This window comes from Papaver somniferum, unplaced genomic scaffold (genome assembly GCF_003573695.1).
Source record: "Papaver somniferum cultivar HN1 unplaced genomic scaffold, ASM357369v1 unplaced-scaffold_131, whole genome shotgun sequence".
NCBI classification, from domain to species: Eukaryota; Viridiplantae; Streptophyta; class Magnoliopsida; order Ranunculales; family Papaveraceae; genus Papaver; species Papaver somniferum.
The window spans coordinates 3,351,321-3,366,860 of NW_020622270.1; the positions used below are offsets into that span (position 1 = coordinate 3,351,321).

Sequence of the window (15,540 nt, forward strand, 5' to 3'; positions counted from 1 at the left end):
TTAAACTCCCGAGCCTAAAAATTTATGCCTATTAAGGTTTCCACTAACCAATCTAAGTGGATGGGAACATCTTGGTTATAGGATTTGAGGAACCAATCTGATTAGATGGAAACATCTAAAGAGTCTATTCATAAAAGCACAGAGCTCAGGTGTTAGAATTAAAAAAAAAACATGGTAGTTTCGCCATATATCGTGATGGAAACATCTAAAGAATCCTGATCACTTCTTTTTTTTATTTTTATTTTTTTGCTTTTGTTATTGCCAGTGCTAGGGTGAAATAGAGTGATTGGGATACCAAAAAAAAAGAAAAAAAAGAATTGAGACCAGACCATCATACCAACCGGAATAAATTCAATAAATTCAACCACTGGAACCCTTGTATATGCCAGTTGTGTTGACCTATAGTTAGGATTATCGACTACTGGTTCCCTTGTATATGCCAGTTGTGTTGATATTAGTCAGACCGGTATCTCAGTCCATAAGGATAGGTTCACCTTAGTCAACATCTACGTTTTTTCTCTTTATCCATCTTCCTAATCTTTCCATGTGATTGGTTGACTCCGGTTATGATGTACAAAAACTATCTGAGTAGCGCTCTGTCACTTATATATGAATTTTAGTATGCTTGAGTGCAAACTCGTATGCAACAATTAGAATTTCGCATGAGGGTACTTCCTCCCGTAATCAATAAGTATCCCAACCAATGAGGTTCTTTAGTGCATTCCATGGTTCTGCGTAGATAGTTAGGATCTGGAGTAAAGGTTTTGTGGGTACACCTCTGGTAAATCCTCCCGAGACTAACTCGGTCACTAGGGCCACCTAGTGAGTTAGGATTTTATTTTCAAGATTAGTTTTGCTCGAGGACTAGCAAATAATAAGTTTGGGGGTGTTGATAGACGCATTTATGTGTCTAATATGTTTTAATTATATGTATTTTTAGTGCTCGATTTTGTATTCATTTTGTTATTTTATGTCTTTGTAGGTATTATTAGAGAAATAAACTCTTGCGGCGAAATTGGCTCGAAAAGTGGTGTTTTACACCCCAGGTTAAAATACTAAAGACACCCCAGGGAATGTGCTAAAGGGACCCCAGGAGTGGATATGGAGCGACCAGCTTCTTCACGAATTCAAAAAAAATATGAAAATTGGCGGGAAACTCACGGACTCACTTGTGTACTCTGTTGATCGGATTTTGGAGCTGTTTTAGAGATACTCAATGGCTGAGACTCTTTGGGCTGACTTGAATAGGCTAAGCAGGGCTTCTAAAGGTGTTTTGGTCTATTAGAATTGGATGGAACGTGGATTATAGATTAAACAGGAAAGTTGACGTGGTTTTGGTTAATACTGAGCAAGTGAATATTCTCGAGATATTGTCAGCTATTTTTGGAAAAATTTCGTGTGTATAACTACTTCTGAGATGAGGGTACAACATGTGGGAGTGTGCTTGTGCAAGAAGACGTATGGAAATCAACTACAGACGCGTGAAGAATCAAGAAAAGGAAAAATATCCCGTGAGAATATTTTTCATTCATTACGGATATTTCTGGAGTTATGGAGAGATTAGATGGGTCTGTTATATATATATAGGTTGCTGGAGTCGATTATAAGGGGTGTCGAGAGTTTTAGGAGAAGTTTAGAGCACGAGAGAAGCGAGAAAATCAAGTTGCAGCAAGCTCTGCTGCTGCCTTTGAAGAACACGAAGAACGGACCAGCCAGAGCAGTCGTTCTTCAACAGTGATAACGAAAAATAATGAGGGTCTTAGAACTACCGTCAGCAGCAGTTTATTTCTATCATTCCTGTAACAGTGTTCTGCAACAATTATAAGTGTTGCAAACACCCGATTTACTCAATTATTTTCCTTTTCATCATTTGTAAAACACTTGTGAGCATCAATGAAATATTTGGAAAGTTTTCCAACATGATGAGCGGCTAAAATACCTAGTGACTGAGGTGACGGAGGAGCTATTCACTCATGTTTGATTGGTAAATTCTTTTTACATTTTCTTAATTATTTTTTTTATTTAATTCACTTGGATCAATAAAAAAAGAGATAAAAATGTTTTTCTTAATTAGTTGTGAATCAATTTGATGTTTTATGCTTAGAATTAATTCTTTGATAAATCATGCTTAAGGATTACAATTTAATATTTGGATACCTTATAGATTAATAAGTGATTTAATGGAAAAAGAGCTAGATAATAATTTCTGAAATATTTTTGTAACCAATCAACTTGAAGTAATGGAAAACAGGCTATAATAAGACTACACCACATCAAGGGAAAACAAAGACAAAATAAATAAAAAACAAAAGCATTAATAAAGTTGAAAAAATGAAAAATACACAAAAACGAATACAATGACGCGAAATTGATAGTAGAGGCAAAAAATAAAAGAAGGGCCATTCAGGTATTGTATAGAGCTTAAGATTTTTAATAGAGCGAATAGTAACGCATATATATATAAAATGTACGTGTTCATAATAAAGATCGCATCCATATGTATATGAGTGAAATATCGCGCACGCATCATAAGCCAATCATATTTAGGAGAATCACAGAGACAGGAATGGGAATACAAACATAATAAGAGCGTGTTATTCGCCTTAATATGATAGACTTATTATGCACTGCATAGATTTATGCCATATATTATTATTTCTGGATCAATTCTAACTGTCAGAAAGAAAAGTGTTTTGCTTTTGGTTAATGGTTAAATATAGAACAATGACGCATAATAAATAAAAGAAGAAAAGTAATGTTCATTAAAAGCTAAAGAGTATTCAATGTACAAAAGGGAGAGGATATGATACAAGAGTAAACATAAGCAATACAGGTGAAATATAAAGAAATCGTCAGCTAAAGCGGCTATTTCACGTCATTATCTTCTTCACCATCTTCCTCAGCTTCGGAGTCATGACTTTCTTCATCAGTTTCCTCATACTCTGCTTCGCTATCAGAGATCTCGGAATCATCTTCATTAGCAGGAACTTCAGCAAAGTCATAGTCTGGCATAGGGATATTATAATCAGCACAGATTTCTCCAACTTTATCTTTAACAGCCCCATCACGTAGGCGGATCGCATTCTTAGTCAGGTTGAAGACGGTGACTGTGAGCTTCTTCTTAAGCCTGTGATACTTGGAATCACGTGCGGAAAGTTTTGCATGTAAACTTTTGTTTTCTTTAAGAAGTCTTTGTTGATCCTCAAGATTCTTTTTCTCAGCCTCTACGAAAGAAAGCAAAATATTAAAATCACATAAGAACGAATGTCATAGAAAGACAAAGGAGCAAGAAATATAAGCAACCTTCTTTTTCAGAGAGGACACTTCTAAACAATGACACATGGTCAGATTCTAAGCTAGCATTTGTAGCTAAACTAATTCTAGCATTATTAACAACCTTAGAAACCCAATCAAATTCGTCATCATTATTTATGAGCAGTTGGGATCGAATCATTTTCTCTCGATTGATCAAGACATTCTTCTCACTAATACCCTGATTTCTCTCAATCAGGATTTGAAGTTTAGCCTCATGAAATTCCTTCAAAGCTTTCGCACCCCTAGCGATTGCTTGATCCTTCTCAGTAATCAACGCGTTCGTTTTCTCCTCCAAGACTTTAATCCTTTCCTTATCTTCACGAAGGCGTCGTTGAAAAGTATTATTGGAAGACAACATTGATTTGTGCTCACAAATAAGGATTTCGTATTTTGACCTCAACTCCTCCAGACTAAGGTTCTTTATACCACGAGTGGGGAAATTATTTAGAGAGGCATTAAGGTGCTCTGGCAGAACCTCATTGTCAATATGAAGATTAACCGCCTCGTTGATCAAATTATAAATTTATGCAAGTATAAGTAACTGAAAGAATATGAAGTTACTGCGCAAGTAATGAGATAAGAAAGAGCGAAAAGGGGCGCACCCACTAACTTTTGGTTCCTCTGGAGAAGTTCAACCACCTCCCGCGTATAAGAGGAAAGCTCCCCTTTAACTTTCTGGTTTTCAGCTTCTAAAGTGCGAACCTTCCTATGCAGATCAGTGGAGACCGCATGAGACACACTAGCATTCTGCGATAACATGGAACAAAAGAAAACCAAATGAGTAAAATATGAATCAAGTATAAACCAGAGCGAATTTTGACTAACAAGAAGAAAACTCACCAAAGATCCAAGTGAGAATTGGAATTCTGGAGTTAAAGCAGAGGCAGTCCCTCGCAGAGATTCATGATGCAAAGAGGGAGCATCACAAATTGTAGAAACCGCTTTGCATGTGCGAGTCAACTCTCCATCATTGATGGCAGAGAAAGAATCAACAAAGATACTTGACAATTGCGCCATAGGAGATATGAAAACAGAATCATCAGGAGAAAGAAGCTCATCATCCAGGGAATAAGTGTTTAGGGGAGTTGGAGAAGACATCTTCCTTTTCTTATTAGGATTTCTCTTCTTGGGAGGATTCTTCGCAGAGGATTTGGAAGCGACATTCTTGCCCTTGACCTTCGCTTGTGAAGGAACATCCTCATCTATCAAAAGGGAATTTTTGTCACCGGAACCGCTAGCATCTCCAGCTTCAACCTTCGCACACAGATAAAGATAAGAAATAGAGGCAACAATATTGTTAAAAGACCAGATAAAGTATTTCTTACTTCATCAGTGATCGAACGTAACACGTCCAATGTACTCTGCTTCGCATTCAACTTATATTTGTTCTTCAGCTTGGAAATATGAAATCAAGGAAGATAATAGAAGAGAAAAGGGAGGGAAATTGACGAATAAAGTTCCGAATAACATACCACAGTATTCTTCTCAGGCCACTTGAAATTCCAAGGTTCATAAGCGATAAATTCCCCAGGGAGAGGATTGATTGAACCATCAGCATCACGACCAGTGATGTAAAAGATCTTCTAGAACAACAGGGTAACCATCCCAGCGATCATCCTTTGACTTGCGTGCGGCATGGAAATAGACATCTCGCATAATCCTTTCATCTTCTGTGATGTCGTCTTTCCTCTGCAAGCGAATGCCCAGAGATATGACTCATTATTCATAATAATAACTTCGTAATGACAAAAGAAGTTCTCAACTGTATATTCCGCAGGGATGATTTCTCTATCCGCGTATTCAGGATTTCTCACTGCCACAGGACAATCAAATTCCAAACCAGCCGCACGACGAGCGTATTCCATTAATATCCTGATAGCATCACCACTCCGCTGGAAAATAGCACGCGAAAATCTCGCGTCAGAAAGAATTTTATAAAACAAAGGAATTTGAGGGTCGTAAAGGGGAATAAGAAGACTAGCGAGAATTTTCCCAACTGAAACGATGATCTTATGATCGCTCCATTAATTGAGCGAAAACCACCTGAGATTATGAGTAGAAGTGGGTTCTGATCTAGGAGGAATAGATAGTGCAAAACCTCTATCTTCAAATTCTCTTTGAATTCTCTCGAATTCTTTATGAATCTTCCATCATGCCTTGAGTACCATTTTATTCAAAGGAATGAGAATATGAATAGAGAAGAAAATAAAAAGAAGAAGAAGATGATGATCAAAGTGATCAAGATGACGATGATGATCATGGTGATCAGAGTAATGTGGGAGATCACAGTGTGAAAACAAAGAGGAAAGCGAAGGATGAATAATACGATTGAAAAAGCGAAGAAGAAAATGAGAGGGAACGATCATTATTGTTGAAGAAGATGAACAACAACAGTAAAAGATAAAAGTTGCAGAAGGTAGAAAAGGGAGAAAGAGTAAAAGAGGAAAAAGAAGGCGTATGAGAGTTTATAAAGTATTTTTATTTCCTTTCCCGAGATCCTCCCCTACGGACGCATTAATGAAAAGAGAGATATGAAAAGACGGTTGTCAGGTTCAACAACAACGTGTCAAACAATAAGCCGTGCAAGTAACACGTGGGAATAATTAACACATAGATGCCGGATTATTGACAGTTAAGGGAATATGAAAAGATGAAAGGGTGCGACAAATTGACTTGCTAAGATTTCTCTTGCCGCTCTTTCTTTCATAAAGAACACCAAGAGAAGAGGCAAAATGTAGGGATAAAATATCACACACTTAGTTATCATGCGAAATAGTCTCCTCATTAGGAAGCGAACGCGATCGTACATAACATATCTCAGATGACGAATCTAATGACGTTACCAAGTCACGAATAAAGTGTGAAGGGTCATGCGGCGTTGAAGAGCACGTGCGAAAAGTGTCGATGTAAGCGTGCATCCACGACGCACGTCAGATACGAAAAAAAAGGGTTTTATTAGCTGTCCTCCACTATGTAAACTCCTATATAAAGGATCAACTAACATTGTGCCGAGAGAGATCTTTTTGTTAGTTGGGATCAGATATAGGAGAGAGAAAGTTATTTGCTTCTCAAGTTAAGGTTCTATCTCATCTGTTTTGTATTGTTTTCCAAGTTTAATAAAGATCTTAAGAGTTTTCATCATGATTTCATAGTTAGATTTACAGATTATTACTAGGGTGTAGTTGTGGGATTTCCTGCAACTACATGTGTAGGATACTCGAATTGGATAATTGAAAAGTATCTTTTAAATTCCAGGGCATTTAAACGGTATCAAGTTTTACATATCTTTTTCATCCAAAAATTGTTGTTTTAGGACTAATTGACCAATTTTGTGTATTTAAGAATTCATCGTATGAATTTAGTATGGGTATGAATTCATACCCATTTTGTATACCTCATATTTGATTTAAAAATATATGTCATACTTGGCCTGAAAATGCGTGTGAAATCCTACGTTTTCTCAAATCTGAAAGGTTTTAACAAAAAAATCGAAAATCATACTACCAACCGTTATATAAAGAGTCTCATATCGTATCATACCTCAAGATCACAATAAAATACGGTACAAACAAATATAAAGAAAAGAATAGAATCCAAATAATAAAAAAACATCTCTTAAGATTCAAGGATTATTATCGGGCAATGACCTTTGCTTCCTTGATCATCCATGATCTGCTTAAACTTCTCAAATCTATTCAGATAAGGTGTTTTCCAGACTTCAGCCTCCTTGGAGACATTAGTATCCCAACGTCTATCGACTTGAGGTATCGGGGCATCAGGTTTCAAAGTCAAGCTGATGAAGTGATTTCCATCAACAAAGCCAAAAGTGATAGTACGGAGAGGTCGTCCTTCAGGTGGAGGTTCCAGAAGGGGTAGAAACGTTAAATTTCCCGAGTTGACAGAAAGTGATACAACCACAGCCTTATAAGCATTAGCAATCACATATCCTGCGTCATGCAAGCTCAACCAATATTGGGGATCAGTAGCACGGTCTGCGAAATGTGCAAACGCTTTTCTCATATTTGCAACTGCATTCATGCCCATCATTTTAACGTAAAGTTCTTCATTTTGAACAATCTCAATCAGTAACTCTCTTCGAACTTGTTTCCAAGCATCCATTGGTTCATAACCGGATTGTATTGCAACAACTCTGTAACCACAATGTCCATCCTCGGTGACATTTTGAGTGCTATGTATATACTCATGCATTGGTCCGGGAATATGTTCCAAAAACCTCAAATTTGACTTGCTTTGGTGTGCATTTGATGAAAGAGATGATGAAGCAATCGAACTTTTTCTTCGCCTCTTTAGTACAATTTTTGGGCCAACTGTATTTTCTTTTGGATTGGTGACATACATTACTTCCAAATCCTTTTTCTTTGTTGTTCTTGTTGCTTCGTATGTAACATCTACTTGGTATTGAGACTTGACAAATTCTCTAGTCTCTTGTGATCCATGTATTGTATCCAAAGCCCCTTCCTTTGCTCGTTCTGCTGATTTGCGAGTAATATCAATTTGGAACTTAGACTGCTTCATAATATGTCTAATCTGTTGGGTCGAAATATTGTGATCTTGCCTTACATGATCAATAATATGACTGCTTACCCATTTAGCAGTCGCCAGCTTATTAGTAGCACCCTTCAAACGTGTGCATGTATGCTCATCCGCTATTTCGGTCACAACGTAAATACTGGAATTGCTTTCGGCTTTAGCACGTATTATCCATTTACAAATTATTGGCTTTGAGCATTTAGCAACTACCCTTTCACTCGTGGATTTGGTGAATATGACTTCAGTTTTATCTAATATTGCAGCATCCTTTATAGCATTACGACATTCTTCCAAAGATGCAAACTTTTGGCGAATCCATAACGAAATTCTGTCTTGATTTCTCACAGTATAACCATCCAGTCTATAATCAGTTAGCATTTCTTGATCATGTGGTTTTTCAGTATCATCTTCTGCACTGTCGTTTATGTAATCAGCTTTTACATTTTGAGAGTATTCTTTTGCTGCCCCATTGCCTTCAGCTACTATACCTTCATCACCATTTTTGGTACCTTCACCAAGCTTTTTTTTGGCCTCATCATATACATTTATGGAAGATGATCGACAGGCATTGCTTATTTTGTTACCCCTACGAATAAAACATACATAAGATTATCATGTTGATAAAACGATATAAATATACATGAAGAACTAATAAAGCCAAATATATCGTACCATATTGGAATAAGTGTTCCCATTTCATTCTCCACCACATCCTGCAACAATAAAAATATGATTCTGAAGAAAGAACACAACACGATATTGAATCATAAGAAAGAAGTGCTAGTTTTAATTATGTACCTTGTTGTCCAGTAGAGCATCAAAAACTGAATCATCAGTCAAATAATGTAATTGGTAAAATAGAGGACTTCGTAGCAGGAGTTTAAATGTCACTGAGTTTTCATAGTCCTTCGAAAGTTGAAGAACCATCTTGTTCTGGACTTCCACCTCACGGAAATATTTCGGATAGTAAGCAGAGATTTGTAGTTCATCAATTATATTATTATCCTCCCTCCTGCTATTACTTAGGACTTTGATTACCACAAAATATAGATTAAGAGGCAGTTTTGCACCGGTTGTTTTTCCATCACCTCTGTTCTTCACAAGAATCGACAGGCTATAATTAACTTTTGGACTCAATAGATGATTTAATACAATCTCGATGTATCCATCAGCCAAAGCCGACATTGGATTTCCATCCACTTCCTTAGATTTTAATAGCTCGTCTTCAATGTACCTCTCCATCAACATTTTTAGTGCTTCGAATTGTTTGCTATACACTGCACTTCTAACAAATGACGAAACTTTTTCCCTTATTGCAACTCCAAAACACTTCCACCAAACAGGGAGTAATTCATTGACAACTGAAATCCTGCCTCTTTCTATCGCATACTCAATAGGAGTTCCCAAAAAATTTCCAGTCATATAGTTATCTTGTTGAGTACCACAAATACTAATAACGGAACCAAATTGTGTAAGCAGTTCTTTTACGATATCAAGGTAACCTTTGGCGGAAGCTATGTGAAGTGGAAAACGCGCCTTATGGTCATCTGTCGCACCGAAATCAGGTTTTTTTCTTATGATATCTCTGATACAATCGTTTAGCTTCCCAAATTTCACAGCAATGTGTAATGGTGTTCCGCCAAAAGGTAACTCACAAACATACTCCAGGATCTTTGGATCTTCCACTTGTAATTTACAGAAAGCTTCATAATCTCCCGTTTGTATAGCATCCAACAACCATATTACATTTTCATACCTCTGCTTATCAGAGAAAAAAAGAAAAGAAAAAAGAAAATCATTTAGTTTATCACCCAGCCATACAGAGAAGAATTTAATTAAGGAAAGGGAAAATGGTAATGATGGTTACCTCATACGGTACGAATCCCATCACATTAGTTTTTATTACTTCTTCATCGTTTTGTCTTAGCAGGTCAAACACAGTGTTCCCGGCCACATTTCGGACATCCAAGATCCCTCTAACCATGGCACTCCTTATCAAGACTTTCAAGGTTATTATGGACCTTGAATCCACCGAGATACTAGCAATTGTCCGATTTGTGGTTTTAGAAGTCACTTTTCCAGTAAAGGAGGTTCCAATACTTCCCTTATTCTTGCATTTAATGACCACAAAGTATTTCTTTCCTACCCAAAATTCTCTAAGGAAACATACCTTACTCTCAGTTTTCCTTAATAGCTCCATCACAATCGCCACATAGCTATCAACCAGCAGGTCCAAGGTGGTGTCTCCACACTCCCAGTCTCCAGCATTATTGTTTAAAAACTCTCCATGGATGATGTACCACTCCAACAAGGTTTTGAATGCTTTAGCCCTGTTGTTTTTTAATGCACAGTGAAGAGGAGTGTTCCCATCCATATCTCTGAGAAGACATACGCTACTCGAACCCGACTCATAAATCAGTATTAATTTTACGATATGAATGAACCCCCATTTAGAAGCATCATGCAGAGGGTATATATTTACTCGGTCTCGAGCAGATTTTAGTATCTCATCTTGCAGATTACTGGCCAGGAATTCTTCAAATTTATATGGCGTTTTGAAAATCACATCTAACAAATCATCAGTTTGCCTGCTTAACCCCCAAATGTAGAACTGTGTCTGCAGGGGACAAGATCGAGACAGAAGTATTCCAAAAAGAAGTGGGTTACTGGCCAGGAATTTTTCCAAGTCATGATATTCATACCAACGCCGCCTTCGAATAGCCAGCACGAGCAAATTGTTCAAGGCTTCAAAAACCTTGGTCGGGACATCATCTGATGGCATTAGAGTTTCCATTGGTGGCTGATTATAAAACATAGCAACACAATATTGAGCTAGTAATAATAGTAAGCGAAATAAAATTGGAGGAGTTAAACAAAATTCATAGTTTTGTGGATGCTTCCGAGTCTCTCTAGTAAGCAAGGCCGATGGATGTTGGTACCCATGAACTAAGGTCGAAACTATGCTATAATTTACTGATCAAAAAAGTAAAATAAAAAATGAAAAGAATGTAAATAAATAACCTTGTTTGCTGAATAGCTAGAGAAAGCTTCGAGTTATAATTCCGTATTCCCTTTTATGGCTGCACAATCAAGAGATGCAAACACCTGGCCTTTTCCTAGCGAAATTCCGTCTTGATTTCGCATAATATCACCATCCAGTTTATCTGGAGTATTGGTATCCGTTAGCATTTCTTGCTCATGTTGTTCTTCGTTATCATCTTTTGCATTGTCGGTTTTATGATCGGCTTTTACATTTTCATAGTCTTCTTTAGCAGGCACATAGAATTGTTCCTCAGATACTGTGCCTTCATGAAAAGTTTTTATACCTTCACCACGCTGTGCTTTGGCATTATCAGAAACATTTATGGCAGATGATTGACAGACATCGCTTATATTGTTACTCCTGCGAATAATATATACGATCGATATTTTGATAAATATGTATTAAAAGCTAATAAATGAAGCTCCATCAATGAATTATATATATATATATATATATCGTACCATATTGGAATAAGTGTTCCCATTTCGTTCTCGACTACCTCCTGCAACAATAAAAATCTTAATCCAAAGAAAGAACACAAAAAATGAATCATACAAAATGCTATCCCGTATTACGAACCTTGCTTTTTAGTTCGTCCAATAGAATTTTAAAAGAAGGATCACCGTAACAATCTAATTGGTAAAATACAGGACTTCGTAGCAAGAGTTTCAATGTCACTGAGTTTTCATCATCCATCGAAAGATGAAGGACCATCTTGTTTCCGATTGTCACCTCACGGAAGTATTTTGGATAATAAGCAGAGAGTAGTAATTCATCAATTATATTATTGTCCTTTCTCGTGCTCCAACTTGTGACTTTGATTGCTGCAAAATATAAAGGAAGAGATGGTTTTGTACCCATATTCCCGTCGACTCTATTCTTCTCAAGAATCGACATGCTATAATTAACTTTTGGACTCAATAAATGCTTTAATACAATTTCAATGTATCCATCGGCCAAGGCTGACATTGGATTTCCATCCACTTCCTTAGCTTTCAGAAGTTCGTCTTCTATGTACCTCTCCATCAACATTTTCAATGCTTCCAATTGTTCGTTATCCACTGCAATGCTAAGAAGGTCAGAATTCGTTTCCCTGGTTAATACTCGAACACACTTCCACCAAACAGAGAGTAATTCATTTATAACAGGAATTCTGCCTTTTTGTATCGCATAATCAAGAGGAGTTCCGTAAAATTCTCCCTCCGTATATTCATCTGCATTATAAGTACTTGCAAAACACTGATTGAAACCAAATTGGGTAAGCAGTTGCTTCACAGTCTCCAGGTTACCTTTTGAGGAAGCTATGTGAAGAGGATTACGCGCCTTATGGTCTCTTCTTGAAGCAAAAAGAGGCCTTTTTTTCATAATCTCTCTGGTACAATCGTTTAGCTGCCCAAACCTCACAGCAACGTGTAACAGTGTCCCTCCTAGAGGTAAATCACAAACATAATCCAGGACCAGTGGATCTTCAGCTTGTAACTTAGAGAAAGCTTCGTAATCTCCCATTTCTATAGCATCCAACAACCATATCACTTTTTCAAACCTCTGCTTGACAGTACAAGAAACAAAACAAGATTCTTTATTTTGTCATTCAATCCTATATAGAAGAAATTAATCAAGGAAATTAAATGAATTTTAAGGATATGTAGTTACCTCATAATGTACGAACCCCATCAGGCTGGTCTTTCTTATCTTTTCAATCTTATCTAATAGGTCAAACACAGTGTTCCCATTTACATCTCTGACATCCAAGATCTTTCTAACCACGGCACTCCTTATCAAGACTTTTAAGGTTATTATAGACCTTGAATCCACCGAAAGACTCAGAATTGTGCGATTTGTGGTTTTAGAAGTCACCTCTCTAATATAATCCTGATACTTGAAACAGGTCCCGGTACTTCCATTCTTCTTGCATTTGATGACTACAAAGTATTCCTTTCCTTCCCAAAATTCTTTTTGGAAACATATCTTACTCTCCCTTTGGCATAATAACTCTTTCACAATCTTTACATAGCCATCAACCAGCAGGTCCAAGTCTGTGTCTCCACATTCCCAGTCTGCGGCATTATTGCTTAAAAATTCTCCATGGATGATGAAATACTCCAACAAGGTTTTGAAAGCATTTGCCCTGTTGTTTTTTAAAGCATAGTGATGAGGAAGATTCCCATCCATATCTCTGAGAAGACATACACTTCCCGAACCCGACTGGTAAATCAATATCAACTTTACGATATGAATGAACCCCCATTTACAAACATCATGCATCGGGTATATATTCACTTGGCCTCCATCAGTTTGAAGTATGTCATCTTGCAGATCACAGGACAGCAGGGATTCTCGCGCTTTGTTTATCCCGAAACTGCAATCGAATTCATCAGTTTCCATGCTTAACACCCATATGTAGGACTGTGTCTGCAGGGGACAAGATCCGAAAAGAAGTGGGTCACTGGCCAGGAATTTTTCCAACTTATCGTATCCAACCCAACACCGCCGTTGAATAGCCAACATGAGCAAATTATTCAAGGTTTCAAAAACCTTGGTTGGGACATCATCTGACGGCCTTGGAGTTTCCATTGACATCTGATTATAAAACACAGCAACATAATATTGATTGAGCTAGTAATTACAGTAAATAAAATCAAATTGGCGCAGTTAAAATTCGTACTGTTGGCTAGTAAGCAAGACCGTTGGGGGTGGTATATGGTACCCATGAACTAATTAAGGTAGAAAATTGTCTATGCCAAATTTACTGATCAAAAAAGTAAAATAAGAAATGAAAAGAATGTAAATAACCTTGTTTGGTGAAGAATAGCTAGAGGAATTTTCGAGTAATAATTGAACAACTTCCGTATTTCCATTCATGATTGCATAATCAATAGGAGTCATTAGACAATTATCCCAACAAAGGGATGGACTCATCCGCCCGTCGGTGGTACTGAGAAATATTAACTCCTTTACAATCTCGGCGTATCCATATTCTGAAGCCAGGTGAATCAGGTTTGATTCGTTTTCATCTAACTCTGTCTCAAACTCAGGGCATCTTCTTATGATCTCTTTTCTTATAACTTCCCGGTTATCAGGATCCACTTCTCGTGCCAACAGTAGTAAATGCCAAGAAAGCTCACCCGGGTTAAGAGTGGAATCCATTTTGTAGCTACAATTTTCTGAAGAGGAGGTTATTGTGAATTCAGAGAATATTTTAAAAGAATTTGAAGTTGTAATGAAAATCGCATAATTTTGTTAGAACTTTCTGAATCAAAACTAACTCAGTAGTAGCGGCGGAAGAAAATGAATCGGAATCTTGCTTCAATAGTTTCTTTTTTCTGGTTTTCTCGTAAGTCTTAATCTAGGGGATTACCAAGAAACAGCAGCAACCAATATTTTATACACGATTCCGACCAAATAAGAGAAATACTATTAGCCTGGCTTTAAAGCCTTCAATAAAACAATATCAGGATTAAAATAAAAACATATACCTAACTGTTGTGCTTTTTAAATGAAAAGTATTTCATTCTGCTAGTTCTGAATCTGTATTCTAGGGAGCTTTTCTGCCGATAAAAAATCATAAGCTATAAAAGTTTGGCATTGAGGGTGGTGGTCCCAGTTTATTGGGAAAGTATTTTGTTTGGATTTTAACGGCCCTCTGCAAATGGGAAGGGATGCACATGGTTTGGTTCCTTATGGTTAGTGGCAAAAAAAAATAACTCCGTAAATTGGAAGGGCTGCACATGGTTTGGTTTCTTATGGTTAGTGGCAAAAAATAAATGGAAGTACTCGATTTTTCAGTACTTAAAACGGATGAAACCATTAAGCTAAAACCTATGAAACCATTAAGCTTGTACGGCTCGGTACAACACAAAATTTTTTCTTATTTATGCCGGTTAACCGACATACAAATTTTTCTGACATGTCATGAAATTTTACACTTAATTCCAAATACATTCTGATCCCAATACGCATTAACAGAGCCACTAAATTACAAAGAGTCCAGTTTCTCCTTAATAATAAAAACAAAATTTAAACATCAAAAGTTCATAACTGCAAAAACTCAAAAGAAAAAACAAAAGAAAAAAAAAATGTTCTAGCTCCAACTACAATCTCTTCGTAAGTTGTTGCATCACTGGATTTGTAGATGCAGGAGATCCTACAACCAAAACAACCAGTCCTAGATCTAACATCATTCATCATCAAATAAAAAATATAAGTGTTAGAATGTAAAGAGTGACACCGGATCTTACGTGGTTCGATCAATAAAGAGATCTACATCCACGAAATTCACTATGAGTATTTGTTACATTGAGACTCCATTAATGAGTAATGATTGAAGTTGTTCTAAGTTGGTAGATGAAGAATAAGATAAGAAGATGAAGTCTCTTTTTCTCTCTTAATCTCTTTCTTTAAGTACCAGGGTAGTTAGAAGTGGAAATTACATTTTTGCCCTTAGCTTACAAGCTAAGCTAACAAGGCTAGGTAAGGTGTGGGTAATCCTATATTGCTAAGTTACTTCGGTTCTTGCATTTCTCCACGTGCCGAGTCATATTATTTCACCCACATTTTGCCTCTTTTTTCTTGAATATTGCTTGAAGAGCGATCCTTAAGAAAAAAATCCATCTTGGTGTAGTTCTTGGAGA

At 36.9% G+C, this 15,540-nt stretch overlaps 1 protein-coding gene across 1 annotated transcript; it reads right to left on the minus strand.

Moving 5' to 3' along the window:
• Positions 1 to 6,930: 6,930 nt before the first annotated feature.
• Positions 6,931 to 10,999, minus strand: LOC113332429. The gene is made up of 5 exons (XM_026578974.1): positions 10,888 to 10,999; positions 9,734 to 10,666; positions 8,665 to 9,624; positions 8,539 to 8,579; positions 6,931 to 8,452 (listed from the first exon to the last, which is right to left on the minus strand). The coding sequence occupies exons 2-5, from the start codon at positions 10,658 to 10,660 to the stop codon at positions 6,931 to 6,933; spliced, it is 3,450 nt and encodes a 1,149-aa protein (XP_026434759.1). The 5' UTR covers positions 10,661 to 10,666; positions 10,888 to 10,999.
• Between the last annotated feature and the right edge of the window lie 4,541 nt (positions 11,000 to 15,540).

Bases quoted from the DNA above. Each gene is read 5' to 3' on its own strand.
- LOC113332429 (XM_026578974.1), bottom strand. From the start codon at position 10,660: ATGGAAACTCTAATGCCATCAGATGATGTCCCGACCAAGGTTTTTGAA. The intron at 9,625-9,733 runs GTAACCATCATT...TCTGATAAGCAG, and splicing joins TGGGATTCGTACCGTATGAG to AGGTATGAAAATGTAATATG. The intron at 8,453-8,538 runs GTACGATATATT...TTTTATTCGTAG, and splicing joins GGAACACTTATTCCAATATG to GGGTAACAAAATAAGCAATG.